This window comes from Bos javanicus, chromosome 3, assembly GCF_032452875.1.
Source record: "Bos javanicus breed banteng chromosome 3, ARS-OSU_banteng_1.0, whole genome shotgun sequence".
NCBI lineage: Eukaryota > Metazoa > Chordata > Mammalia > Artiodactyla > Bovidae > Bos > Bos javanicus.
Window position 1 is genome coordinate 113,643,341 of NC_083870.1, and position 27,631 is coordinate 113,670,971.

The following is a 27,631-nucleotide window of genomic DNA, read 5'->3' on the forward strand; positions in this document are numbered from 1 at the left end:
TTTTACTGGTCTTCTCAAAGAAATCGCTTTTGGGTTTGCTTGTTCTTTTTACTATTTTTGTTTTCTATTTCATTGATTGCCACTTATTTTTTTATTGATGATGTCATCCTTGCTTAGTTAATTTTACAGCTGTTTTTCTGCTTTCCTTAGGTAAGCATTAATTTTCTTTTGTTTTCCTAATAATAAAGAATTGATGGTCATAAATAAAGCATTTCTTAGATCCCTTAGATTTTGAAATAAATTGTTCTCATATTCTTTCTATTTCTTAACTCAAACTTTTGTTTTTGATTTCCTCTTTGAGTCAGTGACTATCTGCTTTTGAAAAATAATTTTATTAGTTGTTTATTTATTTTTGGCTGCGCTGAACCTCTGTTGCTGCTCAGGCTTTTCTCTAGTTGCCGCAAGCAGGGTCTACTCTTTGTTGCAATGTTCAGGCTTCTCATTGCGGTGGCTTCTCTTGTCGGGGAGCACAGGCTCCAGGGCGTGCCGGCTTCAGTAGCTGTGGGACATGGGTTCATCAGTTGTGGTTCCCAGGCTCTAGAGCACAGGCTCAGTAGGTGTGGCCCTCGGGCTCCGCTGCTCTGAGGCATGTGGGATCTTCCCAGATCAGCGATTGAACCTGGGTCTCCTGCAATTGCAGGTGGATTCTTAACCACTGAGCCACTAGGGGAGCCCTGCCGTTTGTTGTTGCTGGTGTTAACAAGGTTGCTTCTTAGTTCCCATGTGGTTAAGATTTATTGTGGTTACCTTTCTCCTATTTTTTCTATTTATTTTGGATTGTAATCAGAGAACGTTTCTTGTGAAGTCACTGCTGCTGCTGCTGCTAAGTCACTTCAGTTGTGTCCGACTCTGTGCGACCCCATAGACGGCCTCCTACCAGGCTCCTCTGTCCATGGGATTTTCCAGGCAAGAGTACTGGAGTGGGGTGCCATTGCCTTCTCCGTGTGAAGTCATTGCTATAAAAAATTTCTTAATAGGTCTTCTTTCTGATCTATTACAGAATTATCCAATAGAAGTATAATGCATACCACATGTGTAACTGAAAGCTTTGTAGTTGGCATATTTAGAAAAGCAAAAAGAGGGTTACATTAATTTTAATAGTATATTTTATTAAATCAGATATATATATATATATATATAATATTGTCCTTTAAAGATATACTCAGTGTAAAAATTTTTAAGGTGTTCGTTTGCTATTATTTCTTTCAGTTTTACTGAGATATAATTGACAGGCAGCCCTGAATAAGCTTAAAGTGGATGGCAGAGTGATTTGACTGTTCTAGATCATGAGGTGATTGCTATAACAAGTTTAGTGATCGCTCATCATCTTATATAGATACAAAATTAAAGGAGCAGAAAAAATATTTTACCTTGTGATGAGAATTATTAGAATATTCTGTTAATGATGTTCATATGTAACATACAACAGTGTTAAATATATCTATCATGTTATACATTACACCCCTGTCCTTATTTCTCTCATAATTGAAGCTTGTCCGCTTAGACTGCCTTCATCCAACTCCCCTTTGCCCCTGCTCTCTGCCTCTGGTAGCCACAAATTTGATTTCCATTTCTATGCATTTGTTGATTTTTGAAATATAATTGACCACAGTGCTATGTTAGTTCTTTTAGACAACATAGTGATTCAGTACTTCCATACCCGTCAAAAGAATCACCATGATAAACCCAGTTATGATATTCACAGTAGAAAGGTATTACATAACTTTTGACTCTATTTCATACACTCTTATTTCATACCTGTGACATTTATTTTGCAACTGGAAGTTTGGATCCTTTAAAAAACTTTTTAATTTGAGGATAATTGCTTTACAAAATTGTGTTGGTTTCTGCCATACATCAACATGAATCAGCCATAGGTATACGTATGACTCCTCTCTTTTGAACCCCTCCCCATCTCCCACGCCACCCCACCCCTCTAGGTTGTCACCCCTCTAGGTTGCGCCTGATTTGAGCTCCCTGCATCATACAGCAAAGTTCCACTGGCTATGTATTTCACATATGGTAATTTATATGTTTCCCTGCTACTCTCTCAATTCAGGCCCCCTCTCCTTCCCTCACTGTGTCCACAAGTCTGTTCTCTGTGTCTGCGTCTCCATCACTGCTCTGCAGATAGGCTCATCAGTACCGGCTTTCTAGATGCCATGTACATGCATTGAAAGAAAGTGGCAGTCAGTCATATCTCACTCTTTGTGACTCCATGGACTGTAGCTCACCAGGTTCCTCTGTCCGTGGAATTCTCTGGGCAAGAATACTGGAGCGGGTTACCATGTCCTTCTCCAATATATGCATTAATATATATTTGTTTTTCTCTTTCTGACCTCTTCACTCTGTATAACAGGCTCTGGGTTCATCTACCTCATTAGGGCTGACTCAAATGTGTCCTTTTCTATGGCTGTGTAATATTCCATTGTGCATATACCACAAGGCAGTTTGCATTTTCACCCCCCTTACCCTTCTCTCTCCTTTCCCCTCCCCACCCCTCTGTCAGCTGCTTCTTTGCTCTCTGTATCGATGAGTCCATTTGTTTTGTCATGCTTGTTCCTTTGCTTTGTCTTTTTCCCCACATGTAAGTGAAATCATACAGCATTTGTCTTTCTCTTACTTCACTAGCATAATACCCTCTAGGTGCATCCATGTTGTTGCAAGTGATAAGATTTCTTTCTTTCTTATGGCTGAGTAATATTCAATAGCCAATATGTCTTGGCTATTGCAAACAGCAATACAACAAACACAGGGGTGTATATAGCTTTTCTAATTAGTGCTTTCCATTTCTTTGTGTGAATACCCAGGAGTAGAATTTCTGGATCATATGGTAGTCCTATTTTTACCTTTTTGAGAATCTTCGTAGTGTTTTCCGTAGTGGCTCTCCCAGTTTACATTGACACCAACAATGCCCTAGAGTTCCCTTTTTCCTACATTCTTGCCAGCACTTGTTATTTATTGTCTTTTTGATAATAGTCATTTTGACAGGTGTGAGGCAATAGTTCTTTATGATTTGGTCTGTATTTCTCTTATGATTAGTGATGTTAAGCATGTTTTTATGTGCCTGTTGGCCTTCTGCATGTCTTCTCTGGAAAAATGTGTGTTTGAGTCTTCTGCCCATTTTTAATCATATTTTGTTGTTGTTGACTTGTATGAATTCTTTGTGTACTTTGGATATTAGCCTATTATTAGATATATCATTTGCAAATATCTTCTTCCATTCGGTAAGTGGCCTTTCCCTTTTGCTTGTAATTTTCTTTGCTGATCAAAAGATTTTAGTTTGATAAAGTCCATTTGTTTATTTTACTTTTATTTCTCTTGTCTGAGGAGTCATATCCTCCCAAAATATGTATTACTAATATCAAAGTTAAAGAGCATACTGCCTATGTTTTCTACTAGAAATTTTATGATTTTAGGTCTTACATTTAAGTCTTTACTCTACTTTGAATTTGTTTTTGCTCATGGCATGAGAGATTAATCCAGTTTGATTCTTTGGCATGTAGCTGTCAAATTTTCCCAACACATGTATTCAAGAGAATGTCTTTTCCCACTGTATTGTCTTACATGCTTTGTCACGGATTAATTGCCTGTATAAGTGTGGAGTTATCTCTCCTCTATATTCTGTTCCGTTGACTCTGTGTCTGTTTTAGCATCGGTACCATACTGTTTTGATCACTTTACTTTGTAGTACAGTTTGAAACCAGGAAGCATGATGCCTCTAGTTCTGTTCCTTCTTTTAACCTGAAGCATAATTAATTTGCAATCTTGTGTTAGTCTCTGTTGTTCAGTAAAGTGATTCAGATATGTATTCTTTTTCAGATTCTTTTCCATTATAGATTATTACAAGGTATTGAATAACTTCCCGTGATATACAGTAGGAACTTGCTATTTATCTATTTTATATAGAGAGATGGATATCTGTTATCTGAACATAAGCTGTAAGGTGTAATGAAGGCCCAGGTTAATGTCCACTTCAGTCCCTAAACACTAGTGGAAAACTGGCCCCTTCAGCATCAGAAGAGGAGTTTAGAGAGCCTGTTCTGAAGCCAGGGGAAACCCTCCTATCCCAGGGTGACCAGACCTCGGGGGCCGGCACCCTTTGAACCCTGCTGTATCATTACTAAGGTCTGCTTGCCCACTGATGCTTTGTTGTTCTTCTTCTTCAGTTGCCAAGTATTGTCCAACTCTTTGTGACCCCATGAACTGCAGCATGGCAGGCTTCTTTGTCCTTCACTATCTTCTGCAGTTTGCGCAAACACATGTCCATTGAGTCAGTGATGTCTTCCAACCATCTCATCCTTTGTCACCTCCTTCTCCTCTTCCCCTCTATCCTTCCCAGAATCAGGGTCTTTTCCAATGAGTCGGCTGTTCACATCAGCTGGCCAAAGTCTTGGAGTTTCAACTTCAGCATCAGTCCTTCCAATGAATATTCAGGGTTGATTTCCTTTAAGATGGACTGGTTTAATCTCTTTGCAGTCCAAGGGACTCTCAAGAGTCTTCTCCAGCACCACAGTTAGAAAGCATCAACTCTTTGGTGCTCAGCCTTCTTTATGGTCCACTCTCACATCTGAACATGACTACTGGAAAAACCAATGCTTTAGGTAACAGCAACATGTATTCCATATGACAGATAAAGAATTCTTAACCAATCCTTCTGCTGTCTCCATCAAAGATCTTTTCAGATGTTTCCATATCTGATGGCTGCTCCAATGACTGTCTCCTGAACAGTACAAGAGGTGTCCAGTGTGGAACAGGAACAAACCAGAGAGCCACCATCCCCTTTTGGCTGAGAGAAAGCTGTCTTAGCAATGTTATATGTTTCCCTGGATGTGTTCTGTGTTCACCCATGAATGGGCGGGGAAAGAGATTCAAGAGTTCTCAGATAAGGTCACATCCAGAAGAGGTTCTGGATGGGGACTGGGGCAGAGGTGACTCCTCAGCGTTCAGTCCATCCCCAGACAACACAGTTAGCAGAGAGGTAGGAGGTGACCAAGGGAAAGGACAGGCACAGTCTTGCTATGGGTCTTGGATGAAGAACAAGAGAGTGAACTAGAATGTTCCCCAGAGGGAGCAGCAGAGTCAGAGGAGTTTTTCCAAGATAAGGGGGAGTGTTCTTTCCGGGTGAAAGCAGAGGTGATAAGACACAGGCATAGACGTATCCTGTAATATATGGTGTAATCATCAATCCTTGCCTTCCAATGATATGCCATTTTGCTTAAGTGACTTGATGATAAAATAAAGATAAGGGAACACATATAGGTGGCACAGCCCGACCAGAGACTCAGTAGCTTCTGGTTTGTGTGGAGATGGCCCTGGGACTGCAGCTTCGGCGGCAGGTGCTGGCTGGACTCCTGCTCTGTCTGTGCGCCGGGCGATGGGCCGAGGCTGGGAAGGTGCTGGTGGTCCCCATGGAGGGCAGCCACTGGCTCAGCATGCGGGAGGCCGTGCGGGAGCTCCACGCCAGAGGTCACCAGGCAGTGGTCGTTGCTCCGGAGGTGAACCTGCACATCAAGGCAGAGGACTTTTTCACCACGAAAGCTTACGCCATTCCGTACAGCCGGGACGAGTTTGATTCCATCATGAAGGGCCGTCCTGATGAGTTTTTTGAAAGAGCACATTTTCTAACACGGTTTTTGGAAACTATGGCAACATTGAAAAATGTGTCTTTGTTCTTTGCAAGGTCTTGTGAGGCACTGCTGTATAACAAGGACCTGATCAGAGACCTGAATGCCAGTTCCTTCGACGTGGTTTTAACGGACCCTGTTTACCCCTGCGGGGCAGTGCTGGCTAACTACCTGTCTATTCCTGCTGTGTTTTTCTTGCGTTTCCTTCCCTGTGACTTAGATGTTGAGAGCACAGCATGCCCAAACCCTTTCTCATACATTCCTAGGTTGTTAACAATGAATTCAGACCGCATGACATTCTTCCAAAGGGTCAAGAACATGCTCTACCCTTTGGGCTTGAAGTACATTTGCCAGGTTTCTCTCACTCCTTATGAACGTATGGCCTCTGAGCTTCTTCAGAGAGAGGTGTCACTGGGGGAGATTCTTGCCTCTGGATCCGTGTGGCTGTTCAGAGGAGACTTTGTGATGGACTACCCGCGGCCGATCATGCCCAACATGGTGTTCATTGGGGGCATCAACTGTGCCAACAAGAAACCTTTATCTCAGGTGTGTACTGCTGCTTTTGTTCAGTGTTCCCAGTGGAGCACATTTTATTTTTTAAAAAACAATAGTTCAGGGTGTTTTGTTATGTACTGGTCTTTCTGATGATTTCCACTTCTCATTCTCCTCCTCACCATCTGTGGTGAGATGCATTGTTAACGTGCCTCCAGGAGGGCAGTAAAGGCTTCCAATGATCTCTGAGAGGAGTGGGAGGCAGGGTTGAGGGTGTGTGATAGGATCGACAGGCAGTGGTGTGATTCCACCGTGATTGCCCTTTTGTAAAGGCATCGGTTTAACTATTGTGTGGTTTTCTCCAGCGGAGTAGGAGCAAGAACTTGAGCTGTGAATTTATCCTTCGGGGGATTTTGCCCGAGGGTGTTCAATAGACGTGTAAGCAAAGTGGAGTCTGGTTGCTTGCGGCTCAAAAGACAATAAAGAAGCAAGACTGGTGGATGTGAAAGTTTGCTTGGATGAATGTTCCCGGGATGTGGATGCAGAGAGGCGAGTCCTGTCCAAACACTTATTCCCTCCTTGGACAATCCGGGGCAAGCACTTTTATTGACAGAGGGAAGGGGCCTCTGTGTAGAAACAGCACAGTCAGCTCTGACAGTCATCTCAAAATCAGTGGTCTGACCACCCTCATTTTGATTGTTTTCATTACAGTTAATCTGTCCCAGGGCCAGTTTGTTCCCATTTTCTTGAGGCCAGTTCTCAGAATAGTGGCAGCTTCTATGTCGTGGCTACAGTCTGGTCATCATGGGGTTAACTTCTTCCACCTCATGGGGGTTTCAGTATCTATGACAGCTCATGGGATATGGCTCAGAGCATTATCTATAGCATATCTATATCTATCTATCTATATCTAAAGGTCCTTGACTTTGCTTACCGACTATTTAGTTTTGTTGGACTGTTTTCCTTTGTTTTTGCATTTTCTCATTTCTCTGACTATACTCATTCTTTGACTAAAGGTTTTTCCACAGACAAAAGGTAGACAGAGGACATGGCCAGTAAGGACCATGGGGTCTGACTCCATTTCAAAAGGAAGAACTGACAGATTGCATTGGTTGACCTGATCATTTTAATGGGTTTTGGCTTGGAAGCCGCTGAGGTGTGGTCACAGGAAACCTAGATCCCGAAAGGAAGCAGAAGTTTCAGAGGGACTGAATAAATCAAGTGGAAGTGAGACCATACCAGAGAGAGAAGTTGCGGTCTCTGTGATCAGAGAAAGAAATAGCTGAGTCCAGCTCCTCAGAGATGGAGCTGTGCTGACCGGAAATCTTTTGACCAGGAGTTGGGGTCTGGAGTAAAATGTGGGGATGTGCACAGTTGGATTCCATGTCAGGTAGTTCTCCTTCACGAGACACTGAAGTCATCAAAGGCTGGTGGTGGGGGCTGGAGAGGAGGTCGATCTGAGTCTTTGAACACAGTGGATGGGAGGAAGGCAGTGAGGTTGAGAACTGAGTCTCAAAGAGGAAGGGTTTGACCGCATCACCACACCTACCCCAGCCCTGGTCACCGCACCCCAAATTTCCATGATGGAAACTACCACTTTCCTCATGGTTTCAGAGTCTTCCTATGTTAACCCTGAATATTTGGGTTTAATCAAAATAGGACTCTTGGAGCAGGATTTGTTTTTTAATCTACTTAGTTAGCCCTCTTTTTTTTTTTGCCCATTTATATGACATATACTGGATTTCTATTAATTTCCATGACTTTAGATCTCTTAGAGTTTTTGTAGTCATATTTTTATATCTCTTTATATGAATGCATTCATTATTGCACAGGACTCTAACTTCAATTTTCTTTTTTTTTTTGCCCACACCACAAAAGATCTATTCTACTTTGTTTTCTTCTTTTTTCGTGCAATGCATTTGTTCAATTATAAAATATGTATGTATCTATTAGATTTGTAAATAGTGAAAATGAGGGAAGAGTTTGAAAAGTAAATGCTGCTGTTTTCCTTTTAGTTTTTCGGTGTGAATATATTCTCTAGAGTTAATAGCATTTGCTCACATCTTCACTCTCATTTTTGTAGTTGAATGTCCATGGGTGGCAGACCTAACCATTCTGACCTTAATATTGTCACTGTGAACATGCAAATAGTATCTAGTATCATTATTAAAAGATGCCCAGCATGACAAGTTATGTCATCTGGAAGCATTTAGATATGTTTGTGCCAATTTATTTGGTACATGTAAGAACATTTACCCTGTAATTCTCAAGAGTTATCATTTTTGTTCCGTTAAATTTTTATTTTGAAATTTTTGTCATTCTCATTTATTTGATTTGGTTTACCCTTAGATGTGACTCCTTTAAATGTTTATGGAAATTTTCATCAAAATATGAAAGATTAAAGTTTAAATTTTTAATATTTTTGTTCCTCTCCTTCTTATAATTTATGATATGTTGAGTTACATTATTGGTCTTTTCAAAGAAATAGCTTTTGGATTTGCTCTTTCGTTTTACTCTTTTTGTTTACTATTTCATTAATTGTAGCTTGTTGTTTTATTGTTTTTGTTAATGGTATCATCCTTGTTTCCTTTGGTTTAATTTATAGCTGCTTTTCTAATTTCCTTAGGTAAGCATTAAGTTCTTTTATGTTTTCTTAATAATGAGGAACTGAAGTTTCTTTATTCATAAATAAAACATTTTTCTCAATCCCTTAGAATCTTGCATAAATTGCTCTCATTTTTTTTACTTTAATTTATGTTTTTGATTTGCTCTTTGTGTCAGTGGCTTCTATTTATTTTAAAGAAGATTGTTTCTTAATTCCCATATAATTAAGATTATTGCAGTCATTTTTCCCTTATTTTTTTCTAATTATTTTGAATTATAATCAGAGAATGTTTCTTGTGAGTCACTGTTTTTAAAAATTTCTTAATATGTTTTCTTTATGGTCTAGTACAGAATTGTCCAATAGGAATCTAATGTAAGTCATATATGTAATTGAAAGCTTTTTAGTATGTATATTAAAAAAAAAGTAAAAAGAGGATTGCAGTTAATTTTCATAATATATTTTATTGAATCAAATATATTAAAATATTATCCTTTAAACATATGCTCAATATAAAATTGTGTTCAGGTGCTTGTTTGCCATGGTTTCTTCCAGTTTTATTGAGACATAATTGACAGGCAACCTTGGTTAAACTTAAGGTGGATAGCAGAGTGATCTGACTTTCTAGATCATGAGACTTTTACCACAAGTTTAGTGATCACGCATCATCTCATATAAGTACAAAATTAAAGGAATTAATGTTGTTAACTACAGTCCTGGTATTTATTTCTCTTATAACTGGAAATTATGGACATGAGTTTGGGCATGCTCTGGGAGCTGGTGATGGACAGGGAAGCCTGGCGTGCTGCACTCCATGGGGTCGCAAAGAGTTGGACATGGCTGAGCAACTGAACTGATGACCGGAAATTAGTACATAGACTGCTTGTGTGCTCAGCCGCTTTAGTCATGTCCGATTCTCTGCAACCCTATGGACTGTAGCCTACCAGGCCCCTCTGTCCATGGGATTTTCCTGGCAAGAGTACTGGAGTGGGTTGCCTTGCCCTCCACCAGGGGCTGGTCTTCCAAACCCAGAGATCGAATCTCTATCTCCTGCATTGCAGGCAGATTCTTTATTGCTCCCCCTCCTCCCATTCCCTGCCTCTGGTAGCCACAAAGCTGATTTCTATTTCTATGAGTTTGCTTCTTAGTTTTCAAAGTGTGATTGGTCTGCAGCACTATGCTTGTTCCTATTACACAACATGGTGATTCAGTCCTTCTCCACACTTCAAAATAATCACCATAAATCCAGCTATGATATCCATCACAGAAATGTATTATGTAACTATTGACTGTATCTCACACTCATTTCATACCTATGACACTTATTTTGCAACTGGAAGCTTGGATCTTAATCCCCCTCACCCTTTACTCTCCTTTCCCTGCTCTGATCCCCTGTCAATAGCCTGTTTGTTCTCTGTATCTGTGAGTCTGTTTCTGTTTTGTTATGGTTGTTCATTTTCATTGCCTTTTATTTTCCACATGTAAGTGAAATCATACATATTTATCTTTATATGTCTTACTTCACTAAGTGTAATACCCATGAGGTCCATCCATGTTGTCGCAATGGCAAGATTTCATCCTTTTTTATGGCTCAGTAATGGGTGTTCATTGGAAGGACTGATGCTAAAGCTGAAACTCCAATACTTTGGCCACCTCATGCTAAGAGTTGACTCACTGGAAAACACCCTGATGCTGGGAGGGATTGGGGGAGGGAGGAGAAGGGGACGACAGAGGATGAGATGGCTGGATGGCATCACTGACTCGATGGACATGAGTCTGAGCGAACTCTGGGAGTTGGTGATGGACAGGGAGGCCTGGCGTGCTGCAATTCATAGGGTTGCAAAGAGTCGGACACGACTGAGTGACTGAACTGAACTGAATATTCAATAGCCAATATTTTTGGTTATTGTAGATAGTGCTGCGATGAACCTCGGGGTGCGTATGTATTTTCTAGTTCCTGTTTTTGTCTTCTTTGTGTAAATACTCGGGAGTAGAGTTGCTGCACCATGCGGCAGTTGTACGGTTTTCCATTGTGGGTGTGCCAATTTACACTGCCTCCAGCAGTGCACTACAGTTCCCTTTTCTTTACATTCTTACCAACCTGTGTTTTTAAAATGTTTTATCTCATCATCTTTTGTTATTTGCTTAATCACCATGTACATGTAACAGTTCTTTGAAAAATGCCATTTGTATTAAGTATTTTATTAAATCTGTAGATTGCCTTAAGTAGTACAGTCGTTTTAACAATATTAACTATTCCAATCCATGAATATGGTACATCTTTCCATCTGTTTGTGTTGTCTTCAATTACTTTTATCAGTGCCTTATAAATTTCTCAGTATAGGTCTTTTATCTTCCTATATTTATTCCTAGGTGTTTTATTATTTTGATGTTACTGGAAATAGATTGTTTCCTTAATTTCTCTTTATGATAGTTCATTGTCAGTATATAGAAATGCAACAGATTTCTGTTAATAATTGTATATCCTGCAGCTTTACCAAATTCATTAATGAGTTCTAATAGTTTTTTTAGTGGCGTCTTTAGGGTTTTCTATGTGTAGTGTCATGTCATCTGAAAACAGTGACAGTTTTACTTCTTCTTTTCTAATTTGGATTTTTTTGTGTGTTATAGATGTTTGGTTGGTGGTTACCATGTGGTTTCTTGGTAGCAGTCTCTATATATATGTGATTATTTTAAATTGTTAATATTTGAAGTTCAAAAGCATTTTAACATCTCTGTTTTCAAACTCTCTCCACATTTACTATTTTTGACATATTTCACACCTTTTTGTTTTGTGTATCCCTTAGCTACTCACTGTGGATGATTTTACCACTTTTGTCTTTTAACCTTCCTGCTAGCCTTATATGTGGTTGATGTACTACCTTTATTGTGTATTTATCTTTACCAAAGAAATTTTTTCTTTTGTAATTTTCATATTTCTAATTGTGGCCTTTACTTTTCCACTTAGAGAACACTCTTTAAAAATTCTTGTAAACCTGGTTTCATGGTGCTAGACTGTGAGTTTTGCTTGTCTGTAAAACTTTTGACCTCTCCTTTGAATCGGAATGAAAGCTGTGTCAAGTAGGGCACTTCTGGTTGTTTTTCATCACTTTAAATATATCATGCCATTTCCTTCCAGCCTGCAGAATTTCTGCTGCAAAGTCAGCTTATAATCTGATGGGTTGGCTGTGGGGTCTGGAGTGTCACAAAACTTGTTTTGGCCTGCTGGTACATGGAGCCAGGGCCCAGGGAGTCCTGAGGCTTGTACCAGCCTGCTTGTGGGTGGGTTGAGTCTTGGGGCTAATGCTGGCCCACTTGTAGGTGGGGCTGGGTCCTGGAATCTCTGATTGAATGGCCCAGGGGTCCATGATCTGGTGTCAGCTTGCTGGAGGATAGGGTCAGGGTCCAGGTAGTCCAAGGGTTAGTGCTGGCTCATTGGTGGGTGGAGTTGTGACCCAGGGTCTCTGGCTGCAGGGCCTGGGGGTCCTGGATTTGGTGTTGTCACACTGGAGGATGGGGCCTGGGCCCTAGGCGTCCTTGGGCTAGTGCTGGTGCACTGGTAGGAGTCCAGGTCCTGGGCCCTCTGGTGAATGGGTCCAGGTGCTGGGTGGCTGAGAACTCAGGGGGTCTTAGGCAGCTGGCCTGTTAGCAAGTGGGCCTCTGTCCCCACTTGGCTAGCTGCTTGACCTGAAGCATCATAGTACTGGTGCCTACAAGCAAGGAGAGTGGGGCTGGGTCCTGGTACTAATAAGCTAGAGGGTTGATCCCAAAATGGCCCTTGCCAGCGCAGTGTCATCATGAGAGAATGGAGCTCTCCAAAGAGCTGCTGTCAGTGTCCACATCCCCAGGATGATCTCTGCTGCCTCCTGCCTCTCTGGAAGGTTCTCCAAGACTAGTGGATTCCTGCTTTTGCTCTGGGCCCCAGAGTGTATGAGATTTTGTGTGTATCCTTGAAAAATAAAGTCTCGATTTCCTACAGCCCTCTGGTTCTCCCAAAAGTGAGCCCCACTGACCTTCAAAGCCAGATATTCTGGAAGTTCTTCTTCCTGATGCAGAACCCTGGTCTGGGATACCTGATATAGGGCTCAGATCCCTCACCACAGGGTTCCTTCACTGGAACCCTCATAGTGTTGTTGGTGGGAGTGTAAAATGGTACAGTCATTGTTGAAAACAGTATGTCAACTCCTCAAAAAATTAAAAATAGAATTACCAGATGATCCAGCAACTCCACTTCTGGGTATATACCCAAAATAATTGAAAGGAGCATCTCGAAGAGATATTTGTATACCCATCATAGCAGCATTATTCACAATAGCCAGAAGGTGAGAGAAACCCATGTCCATTGGCAGATGAACAGATAAGCAAAATGTGGTCCATCTATACAATAGAATATTATTTAGCCTTAAAAATGAAGGAAATTCTGACAACATATATGACCACATGAATGAACCTAGAGGACATGATGCTGAGTGAAATAAGTCAGTATCAAAAAGACACATACTGTATGACTCCACTAATATGAGGAACCTAGAGTAGTCAAATTCATAGAGACAGAAAGTAAAATGGAGGTTGCTAGGGACTATGAAGTGGGGGAAACTGTGGAGATGTTAAGGGGTATACAGTTTCAGCTTTTCAAGATGAACAGTTCTGGAGACTGGTTGCACAAAAATATGACTGTAATTAACACTACCAAACTGTACACTTAAAAAATGGCTAAGATGCTAAATCTTATGTTGGGGTATTTTATCATGATTAAACATTTTTAAAAGGCAAACTTTATGAGGAAACAGTCAAACCTATGTGTGCCAATTCAGCAGCTATATGTTTAAAGTAAAAACTATTAAATATTTCAAATGTAAATTGAGCAAAATTCAGTTAAATGGGGAAATATTTTAAGACATCACTTTCAGAATTAAGTGTGTTGAGCTTTTTAATTAGAAAATTGAAAATATGCATTTTTAGATGGATTAATGGAACATTTACAAACATTGATCATTTGTTATCTGATGAAGTAGCCACTAACTACATATGACTACTGGGCACTTAAAATGAGGATAGTCCAAACTGACATAGGTGTAAGTGTAAAATACATAGCATGATTTGAAGACTTAATGTGAAACATCTCATTAATTTTATATTGAGGGCAGTGGCCAATATGTTGAAGGAAGAACTCGAATTCACACCCTCCCATGCTGTAGTTATTCAGTCATGTCCAATTCTTTGTGATTCCATGGACTGTAGCCCGCCAGTCTCCTCTGTCCATGCAGATTCTCCAGGCAAGAATACTGGAGTGGGTTGCCATGCCCTCCTCCACGGGATCTTCCCAACCCAGGGATCAAACCCAGGTCTCCCGCATTGCAAGTGGATTCTTTATCATCTGAGCCATCAGGGAAGCCCAAGAATACTGGAGTGGATAACCTATCCCTTCTCCAGGGGATCTTCCTGGCCCAGGAATTGAACTGGGGTCTCCTGTATTGCAGGCGGATTTTTTTTACCAGCTGAGCTACCGACCCAGGAATGGAACCGGGGTCCACTGCACTGCAGGCAGATTTTTTACCAGCTGATACCAGGGAACACCAGTATTACCATTTATAGAATACTGATGTGAAACGCCTGAAAACTAGCAGAAAAGACAAGTCTATAATTAAAGATATAAAGAAGGAACCACAATGAGATGTGTAGGAGAGATGAAGACACAGTATAATCAAGACCCGTACCCTAGGTGGTAGACTCACAAATAAGAGTGATTATAATTTCAGATGAGAGAACAAGCTGCATTTTTAGCCTGTCCAGTTCAGATATCTTTTCACTCTCATGCCTTACGCAAACCTTTCTTTGGAGATGACCAACGGGTCGGGGCAATGGCACCCCACTCCAGTACTCTTGCCTGGAAAACCCCATGGACGGAGGAGCCTGGTGGGCTGCAGTCCATGGGGTCTCTAAGAGTCGAACACAACCAAGTGACTTCCCTTTCACTTTTCACTTTCATGCATTGGAGAAGGAAATGGCAACCCACTCCAGTGTTCTTGCCTGGAGAATCTCAGGGACCGGGGAGCCTGGTGGGCTGCTGTATATGGGATCACACAGAGTCGGACACGACTGAAGCGACTTAGCAGCAGCAGCAACGGATGGGGGTCGCATACTTTGTAATGGAATATCCTAAAGCAACTATGCCCAAAAAGATTTTGAGGGCAGAAAATGTGCCAACAGAAAGCTACCTCTCAGATCCGTGTATGTTGCACCACTCAATCAATATTCCAAACTTTCCACTATTCAAAGCTTTCCAAAATTTCTGGCTTTTGTCAACCTGAGATGAGATACACTGTGCATATGGCAATGGGAAAATTGTGTTTAGCTTTACGGAAATGCTTTTTACATTTCCAGCCATCATAGTTGCAGAATCAATCAAAAGCTAGCAATGAGATTTTCATTGTTTTTGGTCATTACCACCACTGTTCTTTTTTTTCATTATTGCTTAAGTCAAGCGATCTGAATACTGTCCTGAGGCTGCTCATAATCAATTGTGTAACTGTGAGGAATTCACTTAAGTGTTTCTCGCTAGCCTTTGAAGGGAGAAGGAAATTGGAGAAGGAAATGTGGCAGCCCACTCCAGTGTTCTTGCCTGGAGAATCCCAGGGACGGGGGAGCCTGGTGGGCTGCCGTCTATGGGGCTGCACAGAGTCGGACACAACTGAAGTGACTTAGCATAGCACTGAAGGGAGAATGAGTTGGGGGGGTGCGGAGAGAGAGAATGTGTATGTGTGTGTGTGTGTAGTCGCTCAGCTATATTAGACTCTGCAACTATTTGGACTACAGCCCGCCCATCTGTGTTCCCTGTTAGTAGTGACTTCATTCCTACAAAACCAACTTCAGATTTCTGACCTCCAGATCGTTAAGAGAATAAATACACATTGTTCCAAGTCACTGAATTTGTGGTAAATTGTAAATTGTTAGCGCAGGCATGAGAAACTAAATACATTACCTTTACCAGGCTTAAGTGATGTCACTCAGTCATGTCCGACTCTTTGGGACCCCATGGACTGTAGCCCACCAGGCTTCTCTGTCCATGGGATTTTCCAGGCAAGAGTACTGGAGTGGGTTGCCATTTCCTTCTCCAGGGGATCTTCCCGACCCAGGGATCAAACCTGGGTCTCCTGGACTGCAGGCAGACGCTTTACCTCTGAGCCACCAGGGAAACCAGGTTTAACTGTTTTTAAAAAGCCTAGGCTTAATGTTTTATTTAAACAGTTAACTCTCACTGTGTCACCAGCAATATGTGGAACTAAATGCCATTCTTTAAACCAAAAGTATTAATATATTCATATCTCTTACTACTTTGTGCTAAAAAATGGAAGTAAACTGATTTATCTTGGCAACATTAACATCAGAGCAAACCACTAGGTTCACATTGCAAATAAAGTAGAAAGGCCAGGTTGAAGGTGCCCTGGTGAACACTCTGTCTCAGTAACACGAAATAAGCAGCGTCTGCCCTGGGGTTATGTTTAATAAATAGCAAAGTGCATACAGATATTTACAACAGTTTTAAAGAAAAACAGAGGTCCTATTCTGTGGCCCAACAGCAGCAACAAATAGGCGTTGGCACGAACTGTTCATAAATTCTTGAGTACAGTTGTTTTGCAAGTAGAGCTCGCTTGCAATCTTAAAAAAACAAACAAAGAACGCCCTGCTATTCCTCAAGTTGTGCTCTAAGTTCAACGTGGACCAGGATCACTTGGTGTCAGTGCTTAACAACTGCTCTTTGCCATTTATTATCAGGGACTTCAGCTCCCCATCTTCTTCCACTTCTATCCTTTCTTGGCCATTCTCCACGATTCTCTTGGTGGTGATCATTTTGCCGTTCATGATTTCGGTGGAAGTCGACATGGATTTAAAGTTGCCCGTCCCCCCACTACCACGGGACATGGAGACGGAAGAGAGGCCCCCATTCCCAATGGAACCAAATGAGGTAAACCCTGTATCAAAAGGAGAAAAACCACTTCCAAATGGTGGAAATTCACTGAAGGCGGAGAAGAGCGACGCGGACCCCCTGCTTCGGCTTCCCCGGGATCTCCTCCGACCCCCCACAAAGTTCTCCAGCGGGTCTCCAAAGAAGTCAAACGAAAATGGATCCCGGCTGCCGAAAAACTCTCTGAAGACGTCGGCCGGGTCCCGGAAGGTGAAGATGCACTCGAAGGGGTCCTCGAATGGCCTGCCGCCGCCGGCGCGGCCGCCGCCGCCGCCCTCCACTCCCGCCTCGCCGTAGCGGTCGTACACGTCTCTTTTCTTGGCGTCGGACAACACCTCGTAGGCCTGGGCCACTTGTTTGAATCGCCTCTCCGCCTCCTCCTTGTTCTCGGGGTTTTTGTCCGGGTGCCACTTGAGCGCCAGTTTGCGGTACGCCTTCTTGATGGCTTCCGACGAGGCCTGGCGGGGCACGCCCAGCACCTCGTAGTAGTCTACCATATTGGAAGGCCGGGAACGGGCCCGCGGGCCAAGGACAGGTGCTGGCTGGCAGCCCCCGGGGCGCGGACCCGAGTGCCCACCAGGCCAGGCTGCCCAGAGTGGGCGCCCCTTGTGATGACGCCGCGTCTCATTGGGCGAGCCCAGAATGCATTGCTCACGCGGTGCTCTGTGACTGGTTTCACGCAGCCGCAGAGGCCCCGCCCACTCATTTGTTCCGCCCACCCGACCTCCACTGAGCGGTTATCACCAAACGGGGAGATGTGGCTCTGACTACCTTAGCAGATAGTTCTCACAGGTATCTCTCTGATGGCCCTGTGGTTATGACCCTGTTCTCTCAATGCAGGGAGCACTGGTTCCATCTCTGGTCAGGAAATCAAGGTCTTGGATCAAGAAAGAAAGTCATTTTCTTAAAGTAGGCTTGACATCAGGCTTCCGCTTGGCTGGAGGTGAGGGGTGTTGTCCTGTTGTTCAGTCGCTCAGTCGTGTCCAACTCGTTGCGACTCCGTGGACTGCAGCCAGGCTTTCCTGTCCTTCACCATCCCCCAGAGTTTGCTCAAACTCATGTCCATTGCCATCCAACCATCTCATCCTTTATCCTCTCCTTCTTCTGCCTGCTGTCTTTCCCAGCATCAGGGTCTTTCCCAATAAGTTTGCATCAGGTGGCCAAAGTATTGGAGCTTCTGTCAGCATCAGTCCTTCCAATGAATATTAAGGACTGATTTCCTTTAGGATGGACTGCTTGGATCTCCTTGCAGTCCAAGGGACTCTCAAGAGTCTTCTCCAACACCACAGTTCAAAAGCATCAATTTCTTCGGTGCTCAGTTTTCTTTATAGTCCAGCTTTCACATCCATACATGACTACTGGAAAAATCATAGCTTTGACTAGATGGACTTTTGTTGGCAAAGTAATGTCTCTGCTTTTTAATATGCTGTCTCTGATCATAACTTTTCTTCCAAGGAGCAAGCATCTTTTCATTTCATGGTTGTAGTCACCATCTGCAGAGATTTTGGAGCCCAAGAAAATAAAGTCTCTCACTGTTTCCATTGTTTCCCCATCTATTTGCCTTGAGGTGATGGGATCTCTGCCTTGATCTTTGTTTTTTGACTGTTGAGTTTTAAGTTACCTTTTTCACTCTCCTCTTTCACTCACCTTCATCAAGAGGCTCTTTGGTCCTCTTCGCTTCCTGAGATGAGGGTGGTGTCATCTGCATTTCTGAGGTTATTGATATATCTAAGTTGGGGGTAGAGTAGAGTAATCAGAGTAAGTTTAGTCTGATCCTTGTCTGAGAAACAAACACTCTTACCATTTGTCTAGAACAGCATTTCTCCAACTTTTTTTCCTCAGGACCCTTTTGCTTTTGTTTATGTGAGTTATATCTATCAGTACTTGCTCCAGCAAAAATTAAAACAAGGTCAATTTAATAACGATAAACCCATTACATGCTAATATAAATCATATATATATGGAAAATAACTTTTTCAAAACATTAACAAACAGTGCCATTATTTTCTCTTTTTTTTTAACATCTCTCTGGATTAACAGAAGAGCTCGACTTTTATATCTGCTTCTGCATTCAATGTATTGCTATATCACGTGTCATGTAGCCACTGGGAAACTCCAGTGTATTCAAAAGTCAAATATCATTATCTTAGAAACAATTTTAACTTTGAAAAATTCTCTGAAGATTTTTTGGGGATCCCCAGGGTGCTCTGGCTCATAGTCTGTTAACTCCTGACCCAGTATATCAAAATGATGAAAACTGCTGGCCATGTTTAAGTGCTGCATGTAAACTTGGGATTTCGTGATTATTTCTGCTAAAACTGCTGTATCACCATGCTTTTCTTTTTGACATTTGACTTTTCCACTCCCTCCTTTTTCTTTCTATGACACTATATTAATTTCCTTGATAAATGGTGAGGCAACACCAATAAAGTTCACTTAGTTCTAAGAGGAAATGATTAACCAATGAACTCAATATTTCATCATAAAAGATGATGAATAGATCCAAAAAAATAGATCCAAAAGGGTTCACCTTTTCACCAGAACAAACTGCTGATTCCATATCACCTTGAGAAACTCAAGCCAACCTGGCACTTGGGAAGCATGCAATAAACAATAGTAGAAAGTAGAGATTGGTAATAGAGTCCACTGTGAACAAAGCAATATGGAAAAGTACAAGGTGTGTTTGGGGTAGGTTAAGTGATTCAGAATGGCAGAAAGGAAAGGGGCAGAGAGAGCAGTTAAGCAGAAAGGCTAGAGAAGTGGAATGAAATGGAGTCCATTCCTGGGAGTTTTGAAGGCAAAGCTGTGGAGTCTGCATTTATTCTGGACCCTAGCAATGTGCTGACCACGGTTTTAGGGATGGTGGCGGCTGGGACTGTGCGATGGATGGCCGATGCAGGGAATCAAAAGAGACAGGTAGGGACTAAGAGCCTTGGAGGTTGAAGCCTAGAAACAAAACCATGGCAGCTGGGTCTGAGAACCAGTGGTAGAATGATCCAGATTTGGCACTTGCTGGGTTGAATAGAGGGCCTAGAGCAAAGGGAGAAGGGGCATCACATCCAAACAGAAACATTTACTGAGTCTTACTGTCTGCAAAGCCGTGGATAGGTAGAGATAGAGGCAGAGAGGGAGTCTAGTAGGGAACTCAGGCAAATTGCTGAAGGATACAAGGCAGAATGGGGGCTTCCCTGGAGGCTCGATGGCTAAAAAAAAAAAGTCCACCTGTCAATGCAGGAGACGTGGGTTCGATCCTTGGGTTGGGAAGCTCTCCCAGAGAAAGAAATGTCAACCCACTCTGGTTTTCTTGCCTGGGAAATCTCATGGACAGAGGAGCCTGGCAGGCTACAGTCCACGGGGTCGCAAAAGAATTGGACACGACTGACTGAGTAAATGGCGACAGTGACAAGGCAGAATAAAGCAAAATGCTATGGAAAGTCAAGGAAGGTGACTTTGTTTCTCCTGGAGGGCCCCACAGATTATCCAGAGGGAGTGGACTTGATTATGTAGTCCTTTTCAGTTTAGTAACAAGCAGCTCCAGTTTGATTCCATCAAAAGAGCTAAGAGTAGTTGGGAGGGTGAGTTTCTTCACTTCAGCATGGCTTCAGCTTTAAAAGAAATCACCTTCCAGGGAGTCTAGGAATGCTCTTGCAGACACCCCACTCTTCAGTAGACGCCAGAGCAAGACTACATCACTGCCCTGCTCGGTTTCCTTGGCTACCCATGCTCCCCGACCCCAGCACATCTCAGCCTGCCCTGTAATTGCCTTGTTGTTTGTCTGCCAGAGCCCTCTTGACAGGCACAGACCGTGTCTAACTTGGATTTCGGGCCCTGGCTCTTCGCATCATGCTGGGAGGGCCAACACTTGCCATAAATCTTTGATGAGTGGGGGAATTCACAGTGGATTCTGAGGGTCAGGTCTCCACAGGCTGCAGGGAAGAAGTTTTATTGGATTGCTTAGTCATGGTTCTTGGTCATAATTTTTGAGAGTGGGTGTGGACTGCCTGCTATTCATTTTGGTAAAGAACAATTTCTGGTCTTGGACAGAGTCACACTCTTAAACCATTCAAGTGCACAGCAGCCTCAAAAAGTTCTGAGGCTCTGCCTGATGCAGTAAAGTCATAAAATCATTAACGTGGTGACTATGTGTTTTTACAGCCCCTTTGCTCTATGTAATCTACAGATGAACGCTTGTGACATTGAGACTTTAGAAGAACGACTGCCCTTATTGTTTAAATTGGACTATGAATTTCAGAATGACAGATAAGCACACACCTATGAGCCAAACCCTTGCCACCTTTTTTCTTCTCACCTAGAATCTTGATCTTGGTGAACTCCTGGGCAGGGGAGGGTGGGGAGGGAGCTTAAGAGTGCAGAAGCGTGAGCATGCATATGCCTGAATCACTTCCTTCTACACCTGAAACTAACACAGTATGGTATAGTTCAATTGAAAAGATAAAAAAAGAATTCGCGTGCTTAGGGGCTTCCAGACAGTTAAACTGTTGCCTGTGGCGAGACCTAGAAAGTCCTGCCCTCTTTATCTCTAAAAGTAAACGCCCAGCAGTCTGTAGCTGACTGACAGCTATGGTCACGTGACACAAGCAAACACTAACTTGGTGTTTAGTTTGGTTCCTGAGTTATGTAAGTGAGAGGGGGCAGACGTCCGGCAGGTGGCTGTCTCGGTAGTAACAGCAGAGCAAGCATGACAGCAGGGTCCCAGGGGGATCGCCCAGTCATCCTGCTCCTGCTGCTGTGCGCACTCGGCCCCTCCGTGTCCCAGGGTGGGAAGCTGCTGGTGGTCCCGGTAGATGGCAGCCACTGGCTGAGTTTGGTTGGACCCCTCCAGCCATTGCAGCAGAAGGGACATGACATAGTGGTCCTGGCACCTGACGCCTCCATATACATTAAAGAGGAAGCATTTTACACCTTGAAGAGGTACCCTGTGCCATTCCGAAGGGAGGACTTGGAAGAGACTTTTATCAGCCTCGGGCGTACTGTTTTTGAGGATGATCCTTTCCTGAAGCGCGTGATCAAAACCTACCAGAAAATCAAAAAGGACTCGGCTCTGCTCTTATCCGCCTGCTCCCACTTACTGCACAACAAGGAACTGATGGCCTCCCTGACGGCAAGTAGCTTCGATGCCGTGTTGACAGACCCTTTCCTTCCCTGCGGCCCCATCGTGGCCCAGTACCTGTCTGTGCCTGCCGTGTTCTTCTTGAATGGACTGCCATGCAGCCTGGACTTTCAGGGTACCCAGAGCCCCAGTCCACCATCCTACGTGCCCAGGTATCTGTCCTTTAACTCAGATCACATGACCTTCCTGCAGCGGGTGAAGAACATGTTCATCACCTTGTCAGAGAGTTTGCTGTGCGATATGGTTTATTCCCCATACGGGCTGCTTGCCTCGGAAATCCTTCAGAAAGACATGACTGTTCGGGATCTCATGAGTTTTGGGTCTGTCTGGATTCTCAGAAGTGACTTTGTGTTTAATTTCCCAAGACCCATCATGCCCAACATAGTTTTTGTTGGTGGGATCAACTGCGCTAGTAAAAAGCCACTCTCTCAGGTGTGTATTTGAGTGGGAACTTTATATACCTGTATTCTAGCAAGAACTTTGAGTGGATGAACTTGTCATGGATCTGCTGAGACAGCCTCAAATGCCTTCTCTTGTTCATTTCTATTTCACCAGTCTCTTAGGAGTGAGTTGTAATTTATAACTCTTTGGCATCTTCTTCTAGGTTTTTTTGTTTTTTGTTTTTTTTTAATCGGAGATTTTAGGAAAGTGTACTTTGGCCATTTTATTCTGTGCACTCCAGTGGATAGTAATTGATTAGATGTGACATGGGTTAAATGCCATAAACACAGGGCCCTGGGTCCAGGGTTCCTTGCAGAGAACAAAATTGTGCAGCGTGCACTTTGCCCATGGTCAGGTCAGGCTCACAAAAGTCAAGATTGCTGAAATAATTCTTTGGCATCAATAGATAGATCCTGTGTGGCAGGGAAAATTGCCTTTATGTTCCTGGTTAAAAGTCCAGTTTCTAGATAATAAGAAGCTGAATACGGCAGTTCCATTTCCTATAATAAAGCAAATCACTAGACAGCCAGGTTCTGATGCTGGATTCAAAGCTCATGCATCTCACTCTCTTAAATGCTTATATATTAATGTTTTCACCCTCTGCAACTGGAAGTTTGCAGAAAAAAAACAAAAGTAGCATTCACATTCTCTTCCAAATCTCGACAGAGAGGATAGAGAATAGCAGGAGAGTTTCCTTCTAATGGGGATTTGGGAAAGATTCTTCAAGTGGGTGACAGTTCAGTGGGCGTTCCTTCATTTATTCAAGTATTGGTTTGGGATCTGCCGGTAGCCCAAGTACTTTCCAGATGCTGAGTCTGGCTCCTACGAGGGGCTACTATCACCCTCATAGAGTGATGAATCTTATTTCCAGTGAGCTTCTGACATTCGTATTTTATAATATTTAAAAAATAATAATTTTTGACTTTGGGTCTTTGTTGCTGCCCAGGCTTTTCTCTGGTTGCAGCGAGAGAGGCTTACTCTTCATTGCGGTGCACAGGCTTCTCATGACAGTGGCTTCTCTTGTTGAGAAGCATGGGCTCTAGGGAGGCCTGGCTTCAGTAGTTGTAACTCCTGGGCTCTAGAGCACAGGCTCAGTACTTGTGGCACACGGGCTTAGTTGCTCCTCGGCCAGATCAGGGATTGAACCCGAGTCTCCTGCACCAGCAGGCAGGTTCTTTATCACTGAGCCAGCAGAGCAGCCCTCATGTTTTAAATGATTATATAATTGTCATAGCCAGCTGAAACTTCTGGCAGCAGGAGCAATACCACGTGAGGAGTCGGGTGCTACCTGGATACCTCCATCCCACTGCTGCAAAACAGGGGCTCCTGAATGGGGCTCTGATTCCACCCCTGTAATGTGAGGAGAGATCTCGTAAGCCCTCGAAGACCCCTGGCAATAAGATTCTGAGACCCCCACGGTCTGCTGGACACATTTGTATCTAGTGGGGTGGTCTGGTGAAGAAAGAAGGTGTGCTGTGGATTTTCTGAAAGCAAGATGAGAAAATCCAGGAGTGTAGAAATCCGTTAATGGTTCTTTTTCAGACAGAGAAAAAGAAAGGGGTGAAATGTCATCAAACCAACAGTCATATCTCAGATCAAAGGAAAGAAAGTTAGCCAGCAGGTCCGAGCAAGATATTTTTGCATGTTTGCTGTTGCATTTGGAAAACAGCTCTTATTTATTTAAGTGATTTTCTTCTTTATTTAGGATGTTTCATGGGAGAGACTGCAGAACTTTATCAAAGGTCTTTCTTGACATCACATCTTTATATCATTTATTGACATATTTTCCCCTTAAGTGGTAAATTGTATTGGATGTGTGTTGGTTGCTGCCTTGTTTTTTGCAAGTGAGCTTCGATGTGAGAATATTTCTGTAAATTGTGCCTGATAGCAGTTCCCATTGTCTTACTGAAATGCTTTTAATTTGAAATTCCATTTTTAGATGCTAATATCACCATTCCTGCACTGCTTTTGTTTACATTTCTCTAGTGCCTCCTTAGTACTCCAGGTCTTCAACCTTCTTCCTTCTCTTTAAACAACATGAAGCACGGACTTCCCTGGCAGTCCAGTGGTTAAGATTCTGTCCTACCAATGAAGGGGGCGTGGGTTTGATTCTTGGTCAGGGAACTAAGACCCCACATACTGTGCTGCAAAAGATAAAAACAACAAAATAAACCCGAAAGCTCTACAGAGCCAATATTGTTAACCTAGTCAGGCAGATTCCTTTAACAGTTGAATTTCACCTGTTTGCACTTAACAATCAACAGATATGATTATAACTCTTGCAGTTTATTTTTACTTTGCTTTGTCATTTCCCTTTTTCTTGATTTATGCTGGTCTGTCACATTGCTGTTATCTTTTTTCCCCTTGGTTAGTTAGAGAGTGCTGCTCTGCACTTCCTTCCCTCTATTGGGGATCATACTATTCCCAATGCTCTTGGTAAAAGTCCTGAACTTTTCAAGTATAAAGATGAAATCTTTGTTAATGAGAGTCCCTAGAGAAAGCACAGCTTGGTGTTGGGCATACCTTTGGGATGCCATCAAAGAATAAAGATGGTAGAGCAATGCTGAGAGAAAAGGCATGACACTCAAGAATTCCAAGATGTCAGTCCCCTCTCACCTGAGAACATCTCAGAATACACAGAGGTCCAGAGATGGTGTCCACACATCCACAATGGTTGTAAGGAAAACAGTCAAACAGAGGATCGGTAAGAACAGACTTGAAGATGATGAAGAGAAGAGAGTGGTGACAAGGAAGCTCGCAGTGTTCCTAAGTGGCTCTGAATGTACAATGAGACAGCAACACATTTCCAACATACTGTTTCATGAGTCTCCTTGCAAAATGAAAGGCATTTGGGAAGGAAAAATCTAATAAAAGCCTAGAACTCAAAATACTAAACTCACAGCCAAAGTCAGGACTTCTAGTAAAAGCCTCCTGGGTTTCGAAGTCAGTGCACTTGACAAACAGGAGATTAACAAGGCCCAGGATGCCTGATAACACTACAACTGCTTTTGAACCTAGAAAGGTCAACAATACTACACTAAATGCCATGGTTCTCAGTCACCTGAGACACCGCAGTGATGGAGGCAGGGGTCCGTGTCCCATCGCAATGGCACTTGGTACCCAGCTTCTTTACCTCTGGACACCAGCTCTCAGGGTGTCCAGGCAAGAGTACTGGAGTTGGGTGCTATCACCTTCTCCGTGGCATTCTTTGGAGACATATAAAACCATCTGGAGACTCTCAGGGAGTGAATTAGATCATTAATAACCAACAGTTCAGGGAAAATTGCCCTACTTGTGCCTTGCTCTGTTTCCTTCAAGTAGATTACCACTGCGTGTGTGTGCGTGCACGGGTAGTGTGTGTGTGTGTCTTGAAGCCTGGAGCACTCTGGAGTTGGCTCTGAAGTTTGGGAACAGATCACGCCATGCTAAGATTATTGCCCAAGGCTGAATCTAGGGGTTTCCTTCCTTTCTTCCTGAGATACACCCACCATTCATCTCCAGGTTCTAGTTTCAACGCTGTGACTAATGCTGCTGTTCTTCTGATTGCATTATTCCTGTTGCATCTTGCTGAAAAGTTTGGCATCATTTCAGGAGGACTCCAAAGAGTTCTGGTGCCATAGTTCTTTATGTATCAGTATAGAGAAGAATCCAGTGAGAGGCAGAGTGATTTATTAGGGTAGGATGCTTGTGGGGCTTACATGGGGCTTCCTGGGTGGCTCAGTGGTAAAGAAAAATATACCTGCAATGCAGAAGATGGAGGAGACACTGCAGGTTTGATCCCTGGGTTAGGAAGATCCCTTGGAGGAGGGTATGGCAACCCACTCCAGTATTCTTGCCTGGAGAATCCCATGGATAGAGGAGTCTGCAGGCTACAGTCCATAGTGTCTCACAGAACTGGACATGACTGAAGTGACTAAGCACACACACTTGAGGCTTACAAGAGGGCGGGTGAGAAATGCCACACCTGAGAACTTAATGTGCTACAGCTTTATGATCAAAGGAAAAGCAGGGAGGGGGAGAAGACCTTTGTCTTTCTTGAGTATACGTCATGCTTCCATCATCGGCTCCTCCTCCAGGAGCGTTTTCTTGTCCCTATATGGTCAAGCTAGGGTCACGGTTATGTGTGCAGACAGCAAGTCCTAGGAATCATTAACTTACTGAACTCACTGGGCAGGATGTTGGTCTCACGCTACCATTGTTTTAGTGTTTTGGGACACACACCATGCTTTTGCTGCCTGGTTTTGTTGTTACGCAAGCCTGCTTGGTTTTGTGGTTAAGGAAACCTGCTTTCTCAAGTAATCATGAACTTACAGGGGTCTCCTATGTTTTTCTACTTATAATCTGCTAGTGGGATTAACTATGTAATCATCTATTATGTCCCTTCATTCTATCCCTATCATTTTCAGAGCTTTCATTTGACATTGATCTCTAAGTCTATCCATTATTCCTTAAGGGATAGCCCTTTGCCAGGTTGTAAACTAACCTGTACTTACTAGCTGGGATCCCTGCCATGTCTGATTCTCACCCTACACACACAGACATTTTCTAATATCCAACTTTCTGCTTCATTCAAGGAACCACAGATTACTCGGGTTCTAGTAGTTGTAAGATTCATTGTTAACTGGCAAATCAATCATAGTTGATAGCTCAAATACACCAAAACTCACTTGATGGGTTCAGTCCTTGGTCAGGGAACCCACAAGCTACATGGCATGCCCCCCCCCCAATTACTCCTTGACTTAAAAAGTCATCATAATGACAATAGGATGCTGTTAGTAAAGGGAAGGACTTTGAATGCACTCAGGCCCTAGTTTTCGGATGATCCTGTCTCACATGCAGAGGAGAACAAGCTGGTGTAATCCACACAGGGGTCGGCATGCCACCCTGTCTCTGTTCTCCATTCCTTATTCCTTGGGTCATCTGGCCCTGAAGTTTCTTCTGAAAGTCTCATTGCCTTGTCTTGAACTGTGTCCTTAAGTAACCAAGGCTGTCTGCCTGCTGGTGATCTTTGCTGGATGCTTCCTGAGACAATGGAGCAGCCTTGCACGTGCAGCCTTCCTTGGATGACCATGAGGGCCATAGTGAACTAAGAATAGGAAGCGGGCTCTAGGTGAGGGTCATATGCTGCGTGGGTGAAAACTGTGCCTGTTTCTCCTTCCTACCAAGAGGCTTTGGTGGTCAAGGTTTACTCACATGCCCTTCACCTTCTCTGAACCCCACAGAAGGGGCTCAGGTTGCTGGGACACACTTGGCAAGGGTTTCTGTCCCTTATTTTGTGTTTTTCATACCTAGGGAGGAACAGTTTACATTTTACAGTACGTACGGAATCAGCAGAGAAAGATTAAAATACGTTTCTGTATATTCTTTATGCT

At 43.0% G+C, this 27,631-nt stretch overlaps 2 protein-coding genes across 6 annotated transcripts in view; one reads left to right on the top strand and one right to left on the bottom strand.

Annotated features, from left to right (window-relative positions):
- The window catches only part of LOC133244906 (UDP-glucuronosyltransferase 1A1-like), a 143,181-nt gene that overhangs the window by 108,387 nt on the left and 7,163 nt on the right, over positions 1-27,631 (top strand). The window contains exon 1 of one of the 5 annotated variants that reach the window (XM_061412677.1): positions 5,286-6,173. The exons of 3 other annotated variants lie outside the window; for them this stretch is intronic. In XM_061412677.1, the coding sequence (XP_061268661.1) occupies positions 5,310-6,173 (864 nt within the window). In that variant the 5' untranslated portion in view covers positions 5,286-5,309. Of the gene's footprint in view, positions 1-5,285; positions 6,174-21,317; positions 22,251-27,631 lie in introns of those variants that run through there. One more of the 5 variants, XM_061412676.1, reaches the window with a different exon arrangement.
- On the bottom strand, positions 16,208-17,345 carry LOC133244913 (dnaJ homolog subfamily B member 3-like). Its single transcript, XM_061412686.1, has one exon. It carries the CDS (start codon positions 17,182-17,184, stop codon positions 16,450-16,452), a length of 735 nt encoding a protein of 244 aa, XP_061268670.1. The 5' UTR covers positions 17,185-17,345; the 3' UTR covers positions 16,208-16,449.

Excerpts from the sequence above, each read along its gene's own strand:
- LOC133244913 (XM_061412686.1), bottom strand. The coding sequence starts at position 17,184 with ATGGTAGACTACTACGAGGTGCTGGGCGTGCCCCGCCAGGCCTCGTCG.